General features: G+C 38.0%; 1 protein-coding gene across 1 annotated transcript in view; it reads left to right on the top strand.

Moving 5' to 3' along the window:
• Positions 1 to 19,767, top strand: part of MMP2 (matrix metallopeptidase 2) — a 33,322-nt gene extending 13,555 nt beyond the window's left edge. The window contains exons 6-13 of the mRNA XM_062007283.1: positions 2,394 to 2,567; positions 4,304 to 4,477; positions 5,581 to 5,736; positions 7,462 to 7,615; positions 12,009 to 12,145; positions 13,848 to 14,007; positions 17,425 to 17,534; positions 18,752 to 19,767. Of these exons, the coding sequence (XP_061863267.1) occupies positions 2,394 to 2,567; positions 4,304 to 4,477; positions 5,581 to 5,736; positions 7,462 to 7,615; positions 12,009 to 12,145; positions 13,848 to 14,007; positions 17,425 to 17,534; positions 18,752 to 18,855 (1,169 nt within the window). The 3' untranslated portion in view covers positions 18,856 to 19,767. The remainder of the gene's footprint in view (positions 1 to 2,393; positions 2,568 to 4,303; positions 4,478 to 5,580; positions 5,737 to 7,461; positions 7,616 to 12,008; positions 12,146 to 13,847; positions 14,008 to 17,424; positions 17,535 to 18,751) is intronic.
• Positions 19,768 to 20,084: the final 317 nt, after the last annotated feature.

Here is a 20,084-nt window from a genome sequence, read left to right as displayed (position 1 = left end):
TACATCACAACTGGCTGAATTTTCTGGGAAGAGCTAACAGTGCAGCACAGCTCACAGATTAGCAATGTCTAGTCTGAATCTGCTCTCACATCAGCCTATGCTTCCTGATTTTCAAATTGCTGAGCTTACCATGATGCAGAACAATAGCCAGGCCCTTTAAGGTCCCCTTACAAGTAAATAAAGCTTTTGTTTTGGGAGAAGTGACTTAGTCTCTGCCTTTTTCATTTACATTAAAGCAAAGAATTTTTTAGTTAAGGCGTATGTGTGTGTTTGGAATAAACCATTGTTGTTACCATCACATGATGTTACCTCAAGCAAAATGAAAAACTGCATTTTGACTGTGACTCAGAAAACCTCTATGCAAAGCAGTAAGGATTGACTTTCCATACAGTTTTTGCAACTTAGCCACATTTAAACCAATAAAAAAGGCTCTTAACATACAGAGTTTGCCAGATCTAGGGCTGGAAGTAGCTCATGTGGTAAATGACTCATCTAAACATCTCCGTTTAACTTTGCCTTCGTAGTCTATCATTTCTTTACAAAAGAAATCAAGTCTTTCACTAGTTACAATAGCCACAGTCCTAGTTAATGCATGTTTCCTAACTTATTACAGCATCTGAGACAAATACAGACATTTACAGCTTGCCCTCTGGGGAGACACAATACGCTGCCGTTACATTTTGCCTAGAGGTATGACTTCTGTGTGGCTGCTTCCATGTCCAGAATGCAGAGGGATACAGATGAGAGCTCAAACACATCAGAAATTCAGCAAACTTTCACATGAGCCCAGTGTGCAAAGCACCAATTCCTTAGCAGGACTGGAACTTACTTCAGCAACTTACTGGTTCATGGCCCTGATACTACAGTCAATTGCTGATTTAAGTGGAAAAGGCAAAATGAATCATCTGTGTCACAATACCCCATCATTAGAACCCTTAAGCCAGAGGTCTTGGGTTTTTATTTATTACTATCCTAAGAAGTGAAGCACACTCATAAACAATGTCTCTTTCCCATCAATGTTTCAGACTAAGCAAAGGAAAAAATCTTAAACCTTACATAAAGACGCTGAGGCTGTGATGTCTTTTTGTCATCAAAACTGAAAACAGTGACATTAGAAATATCTTGCCAAACATTCTCACAAATACATTTGGGTTTTAGCTGTAGCTTTAAACTAGGGGAAGGAGAGTGAAAAAGGTGCCCCTTTGGGCACCTTAAAAATGCCAAATCATGCATACTTTACACTGCAAACTCAGACATGTTTCATTCTGACGCACTGTTCTTAAATCTCAAGGGGAATTAGCCATGGCTTCGTGAAGCTTTTTTTGTCTCTGTTCTGTGCTTAGTTTGTTACCCTCACAGTTTCACCACCACATGGCACCCAAAGACATTGTTCTACCATTGAGGATTCCCACAGATAGAGCAGCCAAGAGATGACACAAGCAGATTCACAAGATGTCAGATGCTCCAAGCCACCTGCATTTTCATGTCATTCAATTTGGACACACGTTTCTTTTTAAATATCACCATGAGAGATTTTTTTCTGTCTTCTAGTTACTCCAAAAGTTTACTCAAATCCTAAAACATATCCCAGAACTCCTGAGTCAGTTTCATCTGAACTCCCTCATGCACGAGAGAGATTTCTTGTTCTCAGGGTTGAGCCATAGGCCCTTGTTTGTGTATGTGGACAGACAATAAACAATCTCTAGAAGGCAAATACTCTACCTTCAGAACATTAATGAAGCAAAAGAGAAGCCTCCAGTGTTCAGCTTTGTCAGAGAAGTCACATTTGTCTTCTTTTGTTTATCTGTTGAGTGCCTGAACCCAAGTGGCAGCAATTCTCTGAAATAAGAAGCAAAGCCTAGAGGAAAAGCCTGTGGGTTATTATCTGGCTTTAACTCTACTGTATGTCAGCATCTTAAAGAAACTGAAAATGTACACAGATGGCCATTAGGAAAAAACAAGCTGACCTGTCTGTACAAAGTTTGCCATCTAGCTAACATTTTTGATGCATTGTAAATGAATCAGCAGAACACTAAAAAAAGTGAGTGATTTACTTTTCTCAATATTGTTTCAAGAAGAGATAGAAATTTCATGTTATGAGGTACATTATAAAGGATATACACATTTCAAACAGGTTGGTAGAATTTTCTTCATTCCCAGTTCATTTATAAAGATCAACCAGTCACTCCTTTCTATACACTTGTGAGATTGCAACATCATTGTTTATCGTGCCAAAGCATTTAATTGCTGGTGTAAAATAGAGATGCTAAGTGTGAACTGCTCTACTGTCTAGTCTCTGTCAAGACCTTCACAAGTTACCATTGGCACACTATGATTCCTTCTTGATACAGAGTATTGTGTATTGATATCTCTCTCTCTTGTTTTCCCTACAGCACTTTTTACAATGGGTGGCAATGGTGATGGGCAGCCATGCAAATTTCCCTTCAAATTCCAAGGCCAATCCTATGACCAGTGCACAACAGAAGGCAGGACAGATGGATACCGATGGTGTGGAACCACTGAAGACTATGACAGAGATAAGAAATACGGATTCTGTCCAGAGACTGGTATGAAAAATGTTGCTTGCATAATACCTAAAATATTACAGTTACCTAAAGGGCAGGTGACAAGAAGATGAGGCCAGTCTTTTTTCTGTAGTGCCCAGTGACAGGACAAGGAGTAACAGGGACAAGCTGGAACACAGGAAGTTCCACTTGAACATGAGGAAAAACTTCTCTCCTGTGAGGGTGAGGGAGTCCTGGCACAGGCTGCCCAGGGATGGTGTGGAATCTCTTTCTCTAGAGGTTTCCAATCCCATCTGGACACATTTGTAAGCAACCTGATCTAGCTGTAAATGTTGGACTAGATGACCTTTAAAGGTCCCTTCCAGCCCAAATTATCTTTGATTCTTTGAACACCATCTAATTTGTTGTTGCTTTAAGCAACAAAAGTCTTTTCAACACAGAGTACACAAAAGTTGATAAATAAGGCACAATTTGAACACAAGTGGACAAGGACGGAACTGGAATGGGAATGATGTATGTAAACAGCAAGGTATGCCACAGGACACCATTGTGTATCAGGGATACACAAATGTCATTGAACCCTAGGACTAAATATCTACCACTGCAGGATAATTACATTTAGATTACAATTTGTTAATAGCTCTGGAAGAGAAGTCTCTTGTGACAGAATAAAGCATGAACAATGTTTTAGCTTAATACTTACCATTTACACTAGAAAAAAGAAATCCTGTTTAGTATGTTAAGCTTGAGTTAATAGACCTTTTCAGCAATTCAAAAGAACCAAGTAGAATGATTTAGTCAGGAAGCTAGGTTTCTCCTTTCTTCACAATATATTATAGCTTTTAACTTGGGTTTTATTATTTAAATGAACAAAAATTAATTTATAGCCTTGTATAACTTGGCAAGTGTTCAATTTTAGGATGCAGACTAGAGCCATAAGTATTTAGACTGTGTAAGTTAACTATGGCAGTTCTAAATATAAATATTAAAATAAAGATACATTTATATAAATATATAAAGATATATTTATATTATTTATATATTTCTATATAAAATATATTCTTTACATTTGATTACACCTTCTTCCCTCTAGAAAATACTTGTAAGTGCACAAACAAATGTTATTTCTTATATGTTACTGCCATATGTAACACAGATAAGAATACAAGGGAAAAATTTTCAAGTTTTTGAAAAATATTGGTTAAAAAAAAATTGAAGTCATCCACATTTGATATCTTTTTTTTTAGAAAATGTTTAAACCAATATGCTTGTAAACTACACCTTGCTTTCAGCATAAATTTATTTGATCTGACTCCTGGGCCCTTTTGGATTTTTTCACTTCAAAGGTTACAGGTCAGTAGGACTCTATTGACCAGGTAGATACTCAACAGTCCTTTAACCTTTCTGATACTAAACCTACCTTTGACCTATTTGAGACAGCCTTTAAAACATTGCCAGGAAAGACCATCAAAAGATACTTGCTCCACAATTCCCTTCCACAAAAGACTGCTAACTCCTGCTTTCTCAGAGCTGGGAATGTAAGTCTGAGGCTCACTTTTCTCCCCACTAAAACTACTGTAATGGCAGTGTCTTCTTTTTTCTGTCAGAAAATTTTCTTTTCAATTATTCCTTCTAATCTTTCTCCTTCTGCTCTCACAGACAATTGCAGGTTTTCTGCTTGCTTTCTGGTTTTAAGATGTAGTTCAGGATAAGTTCCACCACCTTAATCTCACAACAGGGATTCCATTCTCACTGTGTTTTTCTGCCATTTTCCACAGCGATGTCAACAGTTGGTGGAAATTCAGAGGGAGCTCCTTGTGTATTCCCCTTCATCTTCCTTGGGAATAAATACGAGTCCTGTACGAGTGCGGGTCGCAATGATGGCAAGATGTGGTGTGCTTCTACCAGTAGCTATGACGATGACCGCAAGTGGGGCTTTTGTCCAGATCAAGGTAATACAGGGTGTCAGACAATGGTAACAGTATACCAGCCTCACTGATGACATCACTCTTGCCATGATTCTCATGGTTAAAGTAATTCTCCCCAGCCTGAAATCTGAGCAAAACCCCTGCATTTAAAAGTGAGACTAATGTTAAAGAGTCAATCCCAAAACTTACCTGCCTGAAACAGTCAGATTTTCTAAAACTGTAATGATGAAGTATTACAAGGTATAAAAAACCAAAAGTATTTTAAAAATAAGTGAATAAATTCAAGATTTCTCATCACCAGTTTTTCTTTCCAAGGCTAAAAGCCACAAGTACTATAGTATTGCACTAGCATGCAATTATTGTGCTCCTATATTGGCTAAATTAGGAACAAATGCTAAATATGAAAAAATAATACATTTTTCACTGACATTGCTGGAGAATAAAAACAGGTTTAGAAAATAACAGAGACAGAAAATTTCTATGGTGAACATCAGGGTTTATCATTATTTTTGGTTAATCTCTGTAACATGGGTAAAATTAAATATAGTCAATGGCTTTTTAAATGTTTACAAACAAGTACTTGATTCAAGATTTTCTTTTAGGAGGAAAGTAACTGCCACATTTCAGAGACTGTTTGGGCACAATTGATAAACCTATGATGAAAGATTTTTTTTTTAACCTAATAATATTTGGTACAGCAGTACTGATGCTGGCTCTGCTCACAGATACACAAATATACAGACCTGTTTATCACTTGTCATGCCATTTCATGATGAAAAGTAAGATTTGAGGTCTAGATTCTAAGTTTATTTCTGTGCTTAAAAAAAGAAGTCTGATTTAATTTGCCATACTTCCTCTTTTTTACAGAAGTATTAAGACTACAGTCAGTCATTTGCATGTGAGACAGCAGCAAACATCTGCTGCAAAACAGGTTTTAGAATCTCTACTGAAATGTGATTTCTGGCAATAAATATGACATTCAGCACTGGAGGCTGTAAATACTCGTTTTATTATAGGGACATTTGTGATGCCTAGCAAAGAAAACAAAATTATAAGACTATGAATAACCTGTGGGGTACAATTCTATTAGATGCAAACAGCTAATACTGTGTTGCTGTGTTGTTTAGGATACAGTCTCTTCTTGGTTGCTGCTCATGAATTTGGCCATGCTATGGGACTCGAGCACTCTGAGGATCCAGGAGCTCTTATGGCCCCTATCTACACCTACACCAAGAACTTCCGACTTTCTCAGGATGACATTAAAGGGATTCAGGAGCTATATGGTAAAGTTCTCCCTTGTCAGCAGAACTCACCAGAAAAGCAAGCAGCCCAGGTTGACATTTGTGACTTAGAACTTGCAACAAATTACATACTGTATGATAGCACCAATACCAGAAACATTTTCTGTTTACTTCTCCCTGCTTTCCCCATGTTCTTACCAGGGTTCATCCTCAACCAAAGATCACAATTTAAGGATAAAGGGTAATTAAATTTAGTGAATGAACAGGAATCCTAAAACTCCCCATAACGAAACCTTTAGATGAAAATTTCTAATGCCTTTTCTGGGACAATGAAATGCCTTACTCTAGTTCGAAACACCTGACGTGGGTGGTTTTGGGTGTTATTGTCTACAACACTGAGCTTCTCAAATGGCAACTCCTTGGAAGACGGGAAGGACACTGTTTCTTGTCCCAATTTGGACACAGTTCACTTTGCCTTCCCAAAACAATTCAGGCTGTACTGCCACAATAACATTTGCAGAGAGTGTGTGGGAGTTGATATTTGGATGTATTTGGCAAGCTCCTGGAGAAAAAAGTGGATTTAAGTATTTTTATATTGGTAAAGCTTTAAAATTTGTTCTTTTCCTCTTAGTAAAATGCATAAATGTTATTACAATTAAAATTCCTTCTGTGTATATTTTCTGTCATGTAGTCTGCCATGAAGTAGTCATAGAAAATCTATACCATTTCTCTTTCTGTGCTTTTCACTTTTCTACTGGGATATCTTCCTAATTTTAAGTGACTGTATTCTACAGTATTCAACACAGCAGAAATGGTAATAAGAATATACCAAAATGATTACCACAAGACACATTTTTATAAAAAATCTGATGTGAATCTTCATTTTTTTTCCTTGTTCTTCACTTTAATTGAGACTGGGAATTGAGACATAGACAAGGTTAAGCCAATTTTCTAAGCTCACACATCCTGTCTTTGACAGAGTTCAGAATTCAACCCACCTCTCTCAAAGCATACTCCAAAACCTGAGACAAAACTATCTTTCTTGCCTCTTAATAATTGACATAACCTATTACAAACTGCTTTCTATATAAAACAAGTATTCAAAAAAATCCTTTGATGTTTCCACTATTATTTCAAACCAGCTACACTGCACTTTGTTTCATACAGTAAATCAACCTGATGGCTAAGCAAAAAGGCAAATGCTTCATAAGGCAATACAACAGCAGCCAAATAATAAAACCAAATAAAATAAACCAGATGACAAAATGCATGTTCTGAAAAGCACATTTTGATTATTGATGAGAGTGAAAAGATCATTTTGTAACTTGCAAAATATTGGCATTCCTAGAAAGAAAATAAATCCACATTGATACTGACAACTCAGCTGAGCTGTGGATAATTCTTGATTCAATGCATTTCTTGTCTTTTGAGAAGGCAATAAAATAGAAGTTGTAATGCCAACATTTAAAATCAGTCACTTTTGAATCATTTTCAGGTTAAATAAGCAGCTCCACATGGACGGACACTCACATAGGCATAGTGTCTTGAATGAGGCCAACAGCAGAAAAAAGCAGGACTGGAAGCTAAGACCTTCTCAGCTGTACCTGACCACATTTCTTCTGAAAAGATTCTATTATAAGCCTTTTCTTCTTCAAGCATTGCCTCCAAATAACTCCCCTTCTAGAAATTATGATAGTTCATGTTCTCTATGTAACCTGTGCAGCACTCTATTTCAGTGTAACAGATTACCTCTGTTCACTATTACAGAAGTATCAACTGATGTTGAACCTGGACCAGGGCCAGGACCAGGACCAGGCCCACGTCCAACCCTGGGACCTGTCACTCCAGAGCTCTGCAAGCATGACATTGTGTTTGATGGAGTTGCACAAATTAGAGGAGAAACGTTTTTCTTCAAAGATAGGTGAGTGAGATAAATGGCTTACCAATGGGGCTTCATGTGGACAATCTGTCAGACCTATTCACCGAAATCTACCAAAATAACCTGTTTTCTTTATATTCTCTGCTCTAATTTTAAATAGTGGTTAACAAAAATTAACCCTGGTTAATTTTGGTAAAATTACCAGTTAACCTGGTAACTCTGCTGGTTTACAGGCTGAAGTAGCTTGGAGACAAATCCCAACGTCTAAATGCTTATGCAAACCTTTAGAGATTTACCCACCTGTAATGTTAATCACAAAATTAGCAAGGCAACAGAAGTATTAGCTGCCAAAGAAGGATAATTGTAAAATACTATTGTTATTATAAAATACTTCTGGATGCCTTTTGTAGCAAAGCCTATAAGGATTGCAATTCAGCAATGGAAATCCCACCACTTTGGTTGAGTAGCACCCTGGAAGCACTATCCCTCCTGATTTCACTTCAGAGAGTCATCATTCTGGGGGAAAACTTCTAATGTGATTGCAGGAAAATTTCCAATAACACATCAAGGACAATGGTGATTGGGATAGGCTCCATGTGTGCAAGGTTTCCAGGGCAGAAGACACTGTAGGCATTTTTGATGCAAAAGTATAGACATTGCTGATACAATAAGGTGGCCACATAACTGCAGCTCCCACTGCCTTTGCCAGGACCCATATTACCCAGCTGCTCAGCAATGAAGGGCTGTGGTGGTTTAGCCCTGAGTGGCAGATGCCTACCAAGTCATTCTATCACTTCTCCTCCTGAACTGGACAGGGAGAAAGAAATATAACAAGAGGTTCATGAGTTGAAATAAGGACAGGGAGATCACTTGGTAATTAGTGTCATGGGCAAAAGAAACTCAACCTGGGGAGAAAAGGTTTGATTTATTAATGAGCAACCAAACAGAGCAAGGAAAAGGAGAAATAAAACCAAATCTTAAAACACTTGCACCCACCCCTCCCTCTTCCCAGGACTCTCCTTCCTTCCCTCACCAATGGTACAGGGAAAGGGGGTTACAGTCAGTCCATTACAGATGGACTCGGACTCTGCCTCTTCTCAGGGGGAGGCCTCCTCACACTTCCCACTGCTACAGTGTGGAGTCCCTCCCACTGGAGATAGTCTTCCACAGACTTCTCCAACGTAAGTCCTTTCTTGACCACAAAATGGCCTCATAGTACCAACAGATCAGGCTCACAGAAAGCCAGCACTACATCCTCCCACCAACAAGCTGCACAGAGCTGGCTCCACTACCCCAGTTTAACAAGCTTGCCCAAACCGATGCTCACTTTTGCCAGCACAGTCATCAGAGAGCTAAAGTATTCACCTCAGTTCAGTATCTTCAAAAGGAAAAACATACTCTTACAGCAGCAGAAAATCTTTCAAGTTCCTCACTATTCACAGCATAGTGATGTTTGTTTTCTCATTGTGGGCCTTGGTTTGCAGCCAGACCTCCACCTTGCTGCTGTTTTTGAAAACTGGTAACAATCACTCAAGGCCTGATCCAACAATGAACCATTTAAAATCTATTCCTAAATCTATTCTCTATAATCCAAACAAAAGAGAAGTATTTTGCTTTTAGAAAGTCGGTCAAAGAACTATGCAAATACCAACATGATCTGTTCAAACTGACTCATGCTTTGTCTAACGTGTAGCTAAAGCAGACAGTTGTTGAATTGTTTTGCTCTGGAATGGGTTTGCCTGTCAATCTTGTAGCTTTCCAAATATCAGGCAAGCAGCATGACTCACTTTTGGGATTCAAAAAACAAATGTCTATCATGTGTCGTGTGACTTTTATGATTCATGAAAATGACCACAGCATCCAACTGTCATATTACATAGACAATAGGCAAAAGTAGCAAAAACGAGGTCAGATCAGATTAATTCTTTCCAAAAAGTATTTTTCCCTTCCTCCTCCAACCAAAGAAGTAAAAGGGAATTGCTGGAGGTGCTGTTGAACACAAAACATCTGAGCTTTTCCACTGGGCACAGAATCTTCCAAGCAACCAGAATGCCTGAGCATAGCATTTACACACATGTTTTTGTTCTCAAAGTGAACAAATTCAAACTTCTAAAGATTTCCAAGACAATGGAAAAGACCCACTGATTTTGTCCCTTTACATAACTGTGTGTGATAATACTGTAATGAAGAATTAAATCTTTCTATAAATCTAGTATTAAATTTAACCTGAATTAATTAAAATACCTTTGGTTTGGGGCATTCCTTTTTTCAATGGCATCTAGCAACAGGACAAGGGGTGATGGGATGAAGCTGGAACACAACAAGTTCCATTTAAAAATAAGAAAAAACTATTTCACTGTGAGGTGAGGGAGCCCTGGCACAGGCTGCCCAGGGAGGGTGTGGAGGCTCCTTCCTTGGAGGGCTTCAAGACCAGCCTGGACATGTTCCTATGCAATCTGATCTAGCTGGACTTGCTTCTGCAAGAGCGTTGGACCAGACGATCTCTAAAGGTCCCTTCCAATCCCTACCATTCTATGATTTTAACATGTTCAAAGTGAAATAAGAAAGCCAAATAATTAATTTCACTGCTTCCTCAATGAGATGAGTAGAAATAAAAATTCAGCTTTGCCAAAGTTTCCTTTTCCTCACCATTTTAACAAGTCCATGGAAATGTTCTTTAACAAAAACCCAGCACTCAAGTCTCTATTGTCTCTAGAAAGTTCGGAATTCATGCAGATAGTAATTATTAGTGCTGACTCAGCCATAAATCAGGTCCAAATTTGAGAATTTTTAGATTTTTAAAGCACCTGCTTTTATGAATGCAGTGTTAGAAACATATGTTACATAAAACCATTTCACTGTGAGGGTGAGGGAGCCTTGACACAGGCTGCCCAGGGAGGGTGTGGAGGCTTCTTCAAAACCTGCCTGGACACATTCCTGTGTGACCTGATCTAGGTGGACCTGCTTCTGCAGGGGGGTTGGACTAAATGATCTCTAAAGGTCCCTTCCAACCCTCACCATTCTATGATTCCATGATATCACATTGGATCATATTTTTCTGAAAGAGATGCATGAAACAAATGTTATTATCTTTTACAGCATTTTGTATGCATTTAACAGTCAAGGACAAGAGCAATTAGCTAAATGCCTTATTCCTTGCCTCCCTTTTATAATAAAATTATGAGGAGTTGTGCTCAGAGATATTTTTGTACATGTTAAAAATAGATATATGTATGCAAAACGAGTTTAAGTTATCATATTAATTACCCTGTTAATTATTTGTATCGTATGTCAGGTTAAATTAAGAGACAAAAAACCCACTTGCCAGTTGTACTCTCTCATACTAAATACTATAGATTATCATAATTCAGTGTACAGCAACTAAATTTGCAAATTCATTTCAAAGTGTTTTATTTGTCCTAGTTAGCTCTGTTCAGTGAAACTTCTGTTGACAAAGACATAGCAATTTTTTCAATTCATTTAGGAGTGCTGCTCTAGGTTTTAGGCAAAATCAAAACTCCATTTCAGATGCTGGGTTTCTCAAAGGTAGAGTTATTCTAGGTGGAAATGGGTAATGCCTATTTATAGTCTGCAAAAAATAAGATGCCAGTAGCACCTTGAGCTTCAGCAATGTAATAATGGTAAAAGGTGTTTGAGTTGAGAATTTAATAGCTACAGCTTGGTGCAAGAGGGATCCCACCAGCCTGACGACTTTTCATTTTATAACCACGGCAAAACTTTTGTTCTGTTGGAGAAAAAAGGTTGCTTGTGCTCTGGAGGAGGAAAGAAGAATGCCATTTTTAATACCAAGCTCTGCCATTTAAAGGTAATTACAGCTTTTTAAAGCTTAAATCAAATGATGGTCCTTCTTTTACATAAAATAGCCAATAAATTAGCCTTTGCATTTCTCTAACGACCATTTTTAGTGCTAGCAGTTTCTCCAACAGCCAAGCTCACTTCCAAGCAGTTTGATATACTGTTATTAAATTTGAACTTTTAGTCACTACAATAGTAATTGCCAGAGCGATTCACAGCATACAAATCTCTGCTTTTGTCAAAAGCTTATCTATCTGCTCCAGACACAACAGTAGGAGAGCTCTAATAGTTCAGATGCCTTGTAAGTGAGTTTATTCCTACGCTTGAAGCACAGAATACATATTGCCCTGATGCAAAAAAACAACAGGAACTCAATGGCAATCAGTGCAAGCCATTTCACCTGTAGCTAATTGTGCTACTGGTTTAGCAACATCCTTCAAAATGAATTATTTGGCTTTCCAGTCACCTTTAAAGGAACAGTCCAAGTGTGTGCTGCTGCTGTGTGCTTGCGCATGTGTGTATGCACACACGGCTGTGGCCTTTGCCAGAAATGATGAGAAACAGATGTGCTGGTGAATTAGTTCATTGTAAATCTTGTACAATTTTCTGTTCTGCTCAGATTCATGTGGAGGACTGTAAATCCCCGAGGAAAACCCACAGGTCCTCTTCTTGTTGCTACATTCTGGCCTGATCTGCCAGAGAAAATTGATGCTGTCTACGAGGCCCCTCAGGATGAGAAGGCTGTATTTTTTTCAGGTATTCCTTTAAAGTTTTTAAATATCAGTAGCTATTTGCATAATTGTTGCACTTGAGCTCAGTTTCCTCTGAGTTGTAAATGGACCAGGCAATGGCCTGCCTAAGAGCCAGCAAAAATGGGTGATAGAACTCAAACTTCTCATGCTGAGGGTTTTGGGAAAAAGCCTGGATCTGAAAGACTCTGAACAGCATTCAGCCTCCATTACAATGAAGAGGAGCTATAAGCAACTAGACAGATACATTTGACAATAAGCAAGACTAAATAAGAGTCATTACTTCAAAATAAAAAGCAGCAACAGTAAGAGCTCAGTTTCATCTGTTATTGCTCTGTTTTTCTTCTGTTTTCTCTCATTTTAAGCTGTTCTCTCCAAATATGTTGTTTGAGAAGGTCACATCTTTTTAACTCCTTGCTCTTTTCATGTCTTCTCTTTTGCCAAAGGACACCTTTCATTTTCCAAATATCACCTTGGTGGCTCATCAGGCAGAGGATGCAGGTGGCTGAGAGAGCTGCCTCCATGGCAGAGGAGGAGAACAGGAAACACTGCTCTGTCACACATATGGCTCAGTTGTACGGTCCAAATTAGTGGAGCTGGGAGGCTGTTTTCAACATGAAAAACTGAGCCAGCAAAAACTGGGCTCTAGTATCTACTAAAGACATGACTAAACATCTCAATCATGTAAAAACCAATGCTGCTGTACATTTTCTGTACAGGAGGAAAAAAAGTAATGATAAACTATCCCACCTATCTCAAAGGGCCATTTGCTTTAGTTTATTTGGATGGGGAGAAAGAAAAAGCTTAAAAAATAAAAAGCTTAAAGAAGTTTTATTTCAGGAAAGCCAAAATACTTAAAATACTGCATATCTCATCTCTAAATCTCTCTCTCTCTTCTTTATCATTTCCAGGAAAATGTAACTAACCTGCCTTTAAAATCAACAAAACAAACAAGAGACAAAAACTCTATCAAACAAAGATTGATTTGAAAGTTATGTGTAACCTAAATATCTTAAAACACTTACTACTGCTACCCACCCTTTGCTCCTGAATGATTAAACAGGAACTTCTCAGGAACTTAAATATCACACTTTACACTATTTTCATATTATACAGCACTTTCCCACTAGCACAGACCCAGTAAGGGCATTCACTGATTATAATTCTATGTAAAGAATGCAGAATACTAGTACATCTTCCATTAGATGTATTTGGAGAGAGATTTGAAAATGTAATACGACAAAAGACAACATAAAGGAACTCTGGGCAAAAATGTCCTGTTCATCACTCAAAAATCAATCAATAGAAAAAATGCAAGGTGAACACGAGCTTCTGCATTTGACCTTCAGGTGCCTGTGCCTTGTTTCAGACCATCTTCATCATTGCCAATATTAACTATTGGTTTTAACACAACCCCAACTGTACTAAGACAGTATCCACCTCAGACATGAAACAGACAAGAGCTGAAGCAAGAGCATGCTGAGGTGACATCTTTTGCTGAGAGCCAAGCAACACTTAAGAGGCAAAAGAAGAATCTGTAATCACAGTATACTTGCACTCTAATCTAGTGCTTCACGGATGGTACGATACTAGAAAGTCTAGTAGTACAAGTTAGTGCAGTAATAAGTCACACAACAAAGCATACAAGTAGAAATATTCCTTTGTATCTGATTAATTAACAGTGTTTGTTTGCTTTGTTTCCTACTTAGGAAATGAATACTGGGTTTATTCGGCCAGTAACCTGGATAGGGGCTATCCAAAGAAACTCACCAACTTAGGACTACCTCCTGATGTGCAACGTGTTGATGCAGCTTTCAACTGGGGCAGAAACAAGAAGACATACATTTTTGCTGGAGACAGATACTGGAAGTAAGATGCATTGAAGTGGTAGTGGTATGCTCTTAGCCAAGCCATGTCTCTAGGGATGAACACCCACTGAGGTTCAGAAGGCAGGAACCAAATGCAGCTGGTTCACCCTTTGAGAATATAAAATGAGGGCTATCAGGACAGTGCTGACAGCAGTGGTGAGATAGGATGATGGAGCAGGGAGTATATGGCTAGGAAAGCACTTCATTACAGCAGCAGGAAGCCAGCACATATCTGAGAAAACAGCTTGCAATGGAAGAGGATATCTAGGAGTTTCTTTCAGGCTGCTCACCGCTAACAACCCATCCTTCAACACTTATGTACCAGCAACTGCCCCACATCAGTCTCAGGCTCTTGAGGGGCAAGCTATCCATGCTCTCAGCTCACAACTGCTGGGAGAACACTCTAAAAGAAGTTCCTTAAAAATGGGCTGACTTCCAGTCACTTGAAGCCAAAGACTGACTAGATTGCCTGTGAAATTCTTTCACTAAGCCATCAAATTTGGAGGTACTCGATGTAAAAGAAACAGAAGAGTGTTTAGCAAAGCATGCTGAGGATGACTGTAAATCCTTTCAGCACTGATATACCAGTCACTCACACATTTGCTACTAATTAAAGTTGGCACTGAGGGAGACGTGAACAAACCACAAGAAGTCTATCTGTTATTACCTTGAGAAAAAAATCTCAGCTTCAACTCATTCTGACAGTCTGTATAATCCTTTACATGTTTCCTGTACATTCTGAGAGAAGCTTCTGTTACAAAGAAAGAACACCACAAATGTGGTATTCCACAAATGCATGTAACTGGATTTGCACTAAGGTTCCAGTTCCAAAAACTGTATGAGAAGCAAACATGATGCAACATAAGCAACCAAACTCAGGTGACCTGCTACCATGCTCTGTCCAGGAAAGAGCCCGGAGTCTTTGAACATCCTTAAAATGTCTCAAGACTATTACTGTGGTAGAAATACATATCCTACATCACAATTGCTATAGAATCTACTAATTATATTTAATAGAATTTCCTTATCATAACTGGCAGGAAGATCTGGCACAAAAGATCATCTTAAAAAGCAGAGGCACTTTGGTGCTTTGATGAACTTTGAGTTACCACTATGCTGCCTTATAAGAATAGCACAAGAACAAAACAGAGGCACCAGCTGCTTTCAACCATCAGAGATCTCCAAGAAACAGGACTTTACTTGAGGAATGCAGACATTACACAAGAGGCTGAAAGTCAAACTGATCATTCACTGACAGTTTAAAGTTAAATATCAGAAACACCCACCAGTAATCTGAAATATTCTCCAAGCTATAAGGGTTCCTTCTGAGAGATGTTCTATATAAAATATCAAAGGAGGTCTCAATAGAATTGAGTCCATTCTATGTGAACATTAATGTTGTGCTATGATCAAACTGGGTGAGTGTCTTTATTATATCCTAATGGCTGTGGATTCCTTTAAGCTAATAAAATATCCTTTCACAATTGCCACTTGATCATAACTTTCAATTACTTCAAGGATGGTAGTCTTTGCCATTATCTAGAGAAAAAAAAACCTTGAAAGCTAAAGAATGTTACCAAATTTTTAATGTCATATTGTAGAGACCACCTTAAACATTTGCAAGTTGTTCTAATACAGCCATTTACAATACTTCAGATTCCTACATAAACCTAAAGACTATGAGTTCACAAAGCTGCTGGTCTCCTCTGTACCAACTACTGTTTTGATTAACTGTACTCCAAGGCCTTCAAGTAACACATCACAGACAGTATTTCTATCACAGTATCTTTTCAGTTGCAGTCACTGCAGAATGCATATGTTGTTGTTAATGAATCAAAATAAGTTTAAATGATTTCTGTCTGAAAGGAAGCAGTTGACATGTTTCAGGGAAAAAATGTCTTTCTGTTTAACACAGATGCCATAGCCCTTAAATATGCAGCTGTTTCATTTTACACAAGGACTCTGCCACATGGAATCAAAACAGTTACATACCATAGTCCTTTCTGTGCCATTATCACACTTACTTTAAATGGGTTTTTTGGAAGCCTTCCCCTCTCATGCCTTCCAGCCCCAAGCTATTTTAGTGTTATTATAACAAGATTGCTAAGCAAAGCAAAGTTTTGTGAGGGAGAGGAAAAGGAGCTGGCTCAGATTCCACAGCTGAAGTTTTAAAGCTACCCAGAAGGATACAAGATTTTTTTAAGTACTGAAGGGAAAAAAAAAACAGAAGGTAATTTAAAGTTATTTTGAGCAACCTACTTCTCATTTGTACTGGTGTAACTTTGGATAGAATCCAAATAGCTCCATACAGCAATGAGGGAAAAGTAACTTGAAATACATACAGCTGTGGAGAAATACAACCCAAGAACATAAATGCTTCTCTCCACCCAGTACTAGTCAGACAACCTCTCTGAAGTCCATTGCTCCTGAAGAGGTGCTGCTAGGCTGACTGAGACCTCACATGCGTTTGAAGACTGGTTCAAACTATATCCATGTCACTGCTCCTCAGGACATCTCCACTCCTCCTACTCAGCACTGACTTCCATCTATGAATCAGAGAAATGGAGAAGCCAGGCCACAATCTTCCTCCTTTCATCTTCACTCTCAGGGACATCCTTGACACATTTATTCCCTATGTGTGGAAAGGGAGATCCTGGATAACTTGTGGGAATGTAAAACTGGCTTTGTACAAACCTATCTTTGCACTCTACAGTAGAAAAAACACAGAGTAAATGAAACAACTGATCATCTGCAGATCTGGACACAGACAGATCCAGCCTGCTCTGAAGGACACTGTACACTAGATCCAGCTTTCATGGAGTTAGGTGGTCCTTTGAGTTTTACCTCTTTAAAGCACAGATTGTGAAAGCCATTGTGGTTTGGGGGTTTTTCCCCCTCAAAGAGAAACATCTATTTTTAACTTGGCATTTATATGTTGATCATCACTGAGAAAGGAACTGTGTAAATATAACAGGGGTGTTCAATAAAATGTTAGGGAAAGTAATTAGCAATAGCAATCCATCAATTACATGGACTGCAAGCATCTCTCAAGGAAGATGTTAAGGAGATTGCCATTTGACATTAAAATCTGCACTCTTCAGCTATTGACTGGTACCTGAAAAAAGTTCCCGTCCTAGAATTATTTTGGGAACTTTAAAGATACATTTCTACAAAGTGTTTTGCTTAGTAAGCATATTTTCAATTCAGCAAGAATTGCACTTCCAAAAGGAAAAATGTAAGATCTCACAGGGTTTTAAAGGAGTCAGGAATTATTACAGTGAAATAAGAACAATGTCACAATCTCAGTGGGTTTTTGTTTTGTTTTATGTGCTGACATTTGCTGAGGGCTCCCTGAAAAATTATATTGGAGTTTAACATGAAATACAGATTTGTAATGCAGGGATATAATTTCCTTCAGGTACAATGAGGAAAAGAAGAAAATGGAACTTGCATCCCCTAAATTCATTGCTGACTCTTGGAATGGTGTGCCAGATAATCTCGATGCTGTCCTGGGTCTTGGTGACAGTGGTAAGCTGTAATTCTGATTTAAATACTAATAAGCTCTCTTATTTTTCTGCTATGAAACATATTGGAGACTTTAGCTTCATGTGGTTCAGAAGCAGGTGCCAAATTGAGCCAAATTCCCATTCAGCTTTGCAGACATAGTTTGAACAACTTTCCTTTGTCTCTTCATTTTTCCATTGAATATCAGTTGATAAATACCCTACTAATCACAAATTGAACTTTTCATAATTAAATATTTAGGAAATATTACCTCTCTTGAATATTTTTATGCAAACAAATAACAGTGACAGTTATGCTAATTTTTCTCTTCACGAAAGTCATTTCAGTCTGCTACTACTCTCTATCTACTTCCTTGATGCTGAATACTGTCTTGTTTAAGTGTCTTTAAACACTTTTCCAGTGCTGCGTTGTACAGGTCTAGAGACCTGCTACACTGATGTCAGATCAGACATGGAGAAAAGTAATCCAGTCACTTTTATGTCAAGATATCCCTGAGGCTCAGATCTGAGTTCATGTTGGTTTTCTAGTTTGGGCACTGGGAGAATGAGCTCTGTGGAGAATCCTCTTTCTAGTGCAGTTTGAGACAGACTTAAGTGACTCCTGTCACCCCATACCTAATGCAAAGGATATTGTAACAGCAGAAAGCATAACTGGGACAGTCTCTATGGCTTGAAAATTTCCCAGCTCCTTGACAGCTCCATAGATTCCTTGGTAGCAGCATGCAGTCATGGCACTATTTTAGCCCCATCTTGCTCTAACATAGCTCAAGTATAATTATCTCCTTGATAACAGAAACAAATCAGTTGTATTTTGCTCTTTTAAAACTTTCTATCAACTGCAGCCCAGAGCCCATCCCATGGTTTTAAGTAGCCTCATATTTCACACAAATAAACATAAATGTCTGGAAGCATCACTGAAATCACATGAGCCTTGGCTGATTACACTTTCAACATCTATTTTGCCAGCAAAGATTTCATTCCAGAAAATTCTGACTCATAAAATAGCAACCTGACTTTAGGCTCCATTTAACAAGACCTCTCTTCTCCAGGATGGGAATTTGAATGTATTTTTCAAGTAAATCCTGTTTTGTATCTGCAAACATTCTGGGAAATAAGCCTTCTAGTTCATTAGCAGCATGAAATCAAACAAACAGAAAAGTCTTGATCAAGGATTATGTGCTCCATGATCTGAGTATGCTTTTTTTTCATTTCCCTTCACAGGTTACACCTACTTTTTCAAAGATCAGTACTATCTACAAATGGAAGACAAGAGTTTGAAGATTGTTAAAATTGGCAAGATAAATTCTGACTGGTTGGGTTGCTGAGCTGTATGAGATATTAATAACCAAATATTTACTTTTTTGTTATATGCCTTATCTGTAATTAGAAATAGATCTGAAAGCTAATTACTGGACCAGTCTGGTACTGGCACCAAAACATTAAGTACCAGTACTGTATACATCAGATAATTTAAGAGTGTTTGCCTTCTCAGTATACAAAAGATGTTTACGTATATATTCTGGTACAATTTTTCAGTTTTCATGCTAGTCATAGTAATGCCAGTAACAGAACATCCACCATTCTTGATTCCCTTGGTGCTTTTAAACAAAGCATTGAAACCATTGGAGACTGGATCACATCCCCATGTTATACACACCCCAAAGAGGCTCAAATGAGATGTACCAGCAGTGCACTTTGATTTTTTTAATGTTTTTAAATACAATTCTGTTATAAATAGATGCATTGTCTTGATGTTTTTCACCCTTTTGCAGAGTTTGATCATTACTTCCATGTATTTACATAATAATACAGAAAGACTGTCAAAGGCACAGGCTGCCTCAGGATTGATTTGTGTTGATGCATGATGGAATCATGGCAAAAAAACTGTGTTAAAGTATTGTTTTAAAGTACTTTTAATTTTAATACCTTAGTTAAATTTAGCAATTTGCTTCATGCACTTTGTTACTACTATATAACTTGTTTATATGGACAGAATGACTCAGATTTTGGAAGTCAATGAGTTATACATAAAAGTCAAGTATTATTGTTTATCTTGGTTTATTTTTCCGTTCCTTATAATATTGGGGTTTTGTTTGGTTAGGTTTTTTTGCTTATGCATTGGGCAACAGAAAAAATGTTCTTTTCACTATTTGATGGAATGTTTCTCATTAAAAAATAAAACAGAAAAGAATGTCCCACATATGAAGTGCCAACAATACAAATAAAATCAAATTACACTGTCAACACTTCTCACGGCCAGGCTGCTTTGTATCATTTGAAATTAGAAATTCAGTAGCATGTTACAGTGAAATATCTGTCAAAAGAAAGGCAATGTCACTCCAGTGTACAACTGTATACTGGATTTATTTAGACACCTAGGTTATCTTCTTTGTTCTAAGATGTAGCTGCAGCAACTTATATTAAAGGGATGATGTGGTCTCACACCTCATCAAAGCCTGTTGCCTTCTCAGAACAGTTTACGTTCCTTTCCATCATCCACACCCTTTCTCCTTATCAGCACACTACCTCACCACAACCCAGACTGGAAGAGTCA

The sequence above is a fragment of the Colius striatus genome, chromosome 14, assembly GCF_028858725.1.
Source record: "Colius striatus isolate bColStr4 chromosome 14, bColStr4.1.hap1, whole genome shotgun sequence".
Lineage (NCBI taxonomy): Eukaryota > Metazoa > Chordata > Aves > Coliiformes > Coliidae > Colius > Colius striatus.
This window is presented reverse-complemented; position numbering and strand designations above follow the sequence as displayed.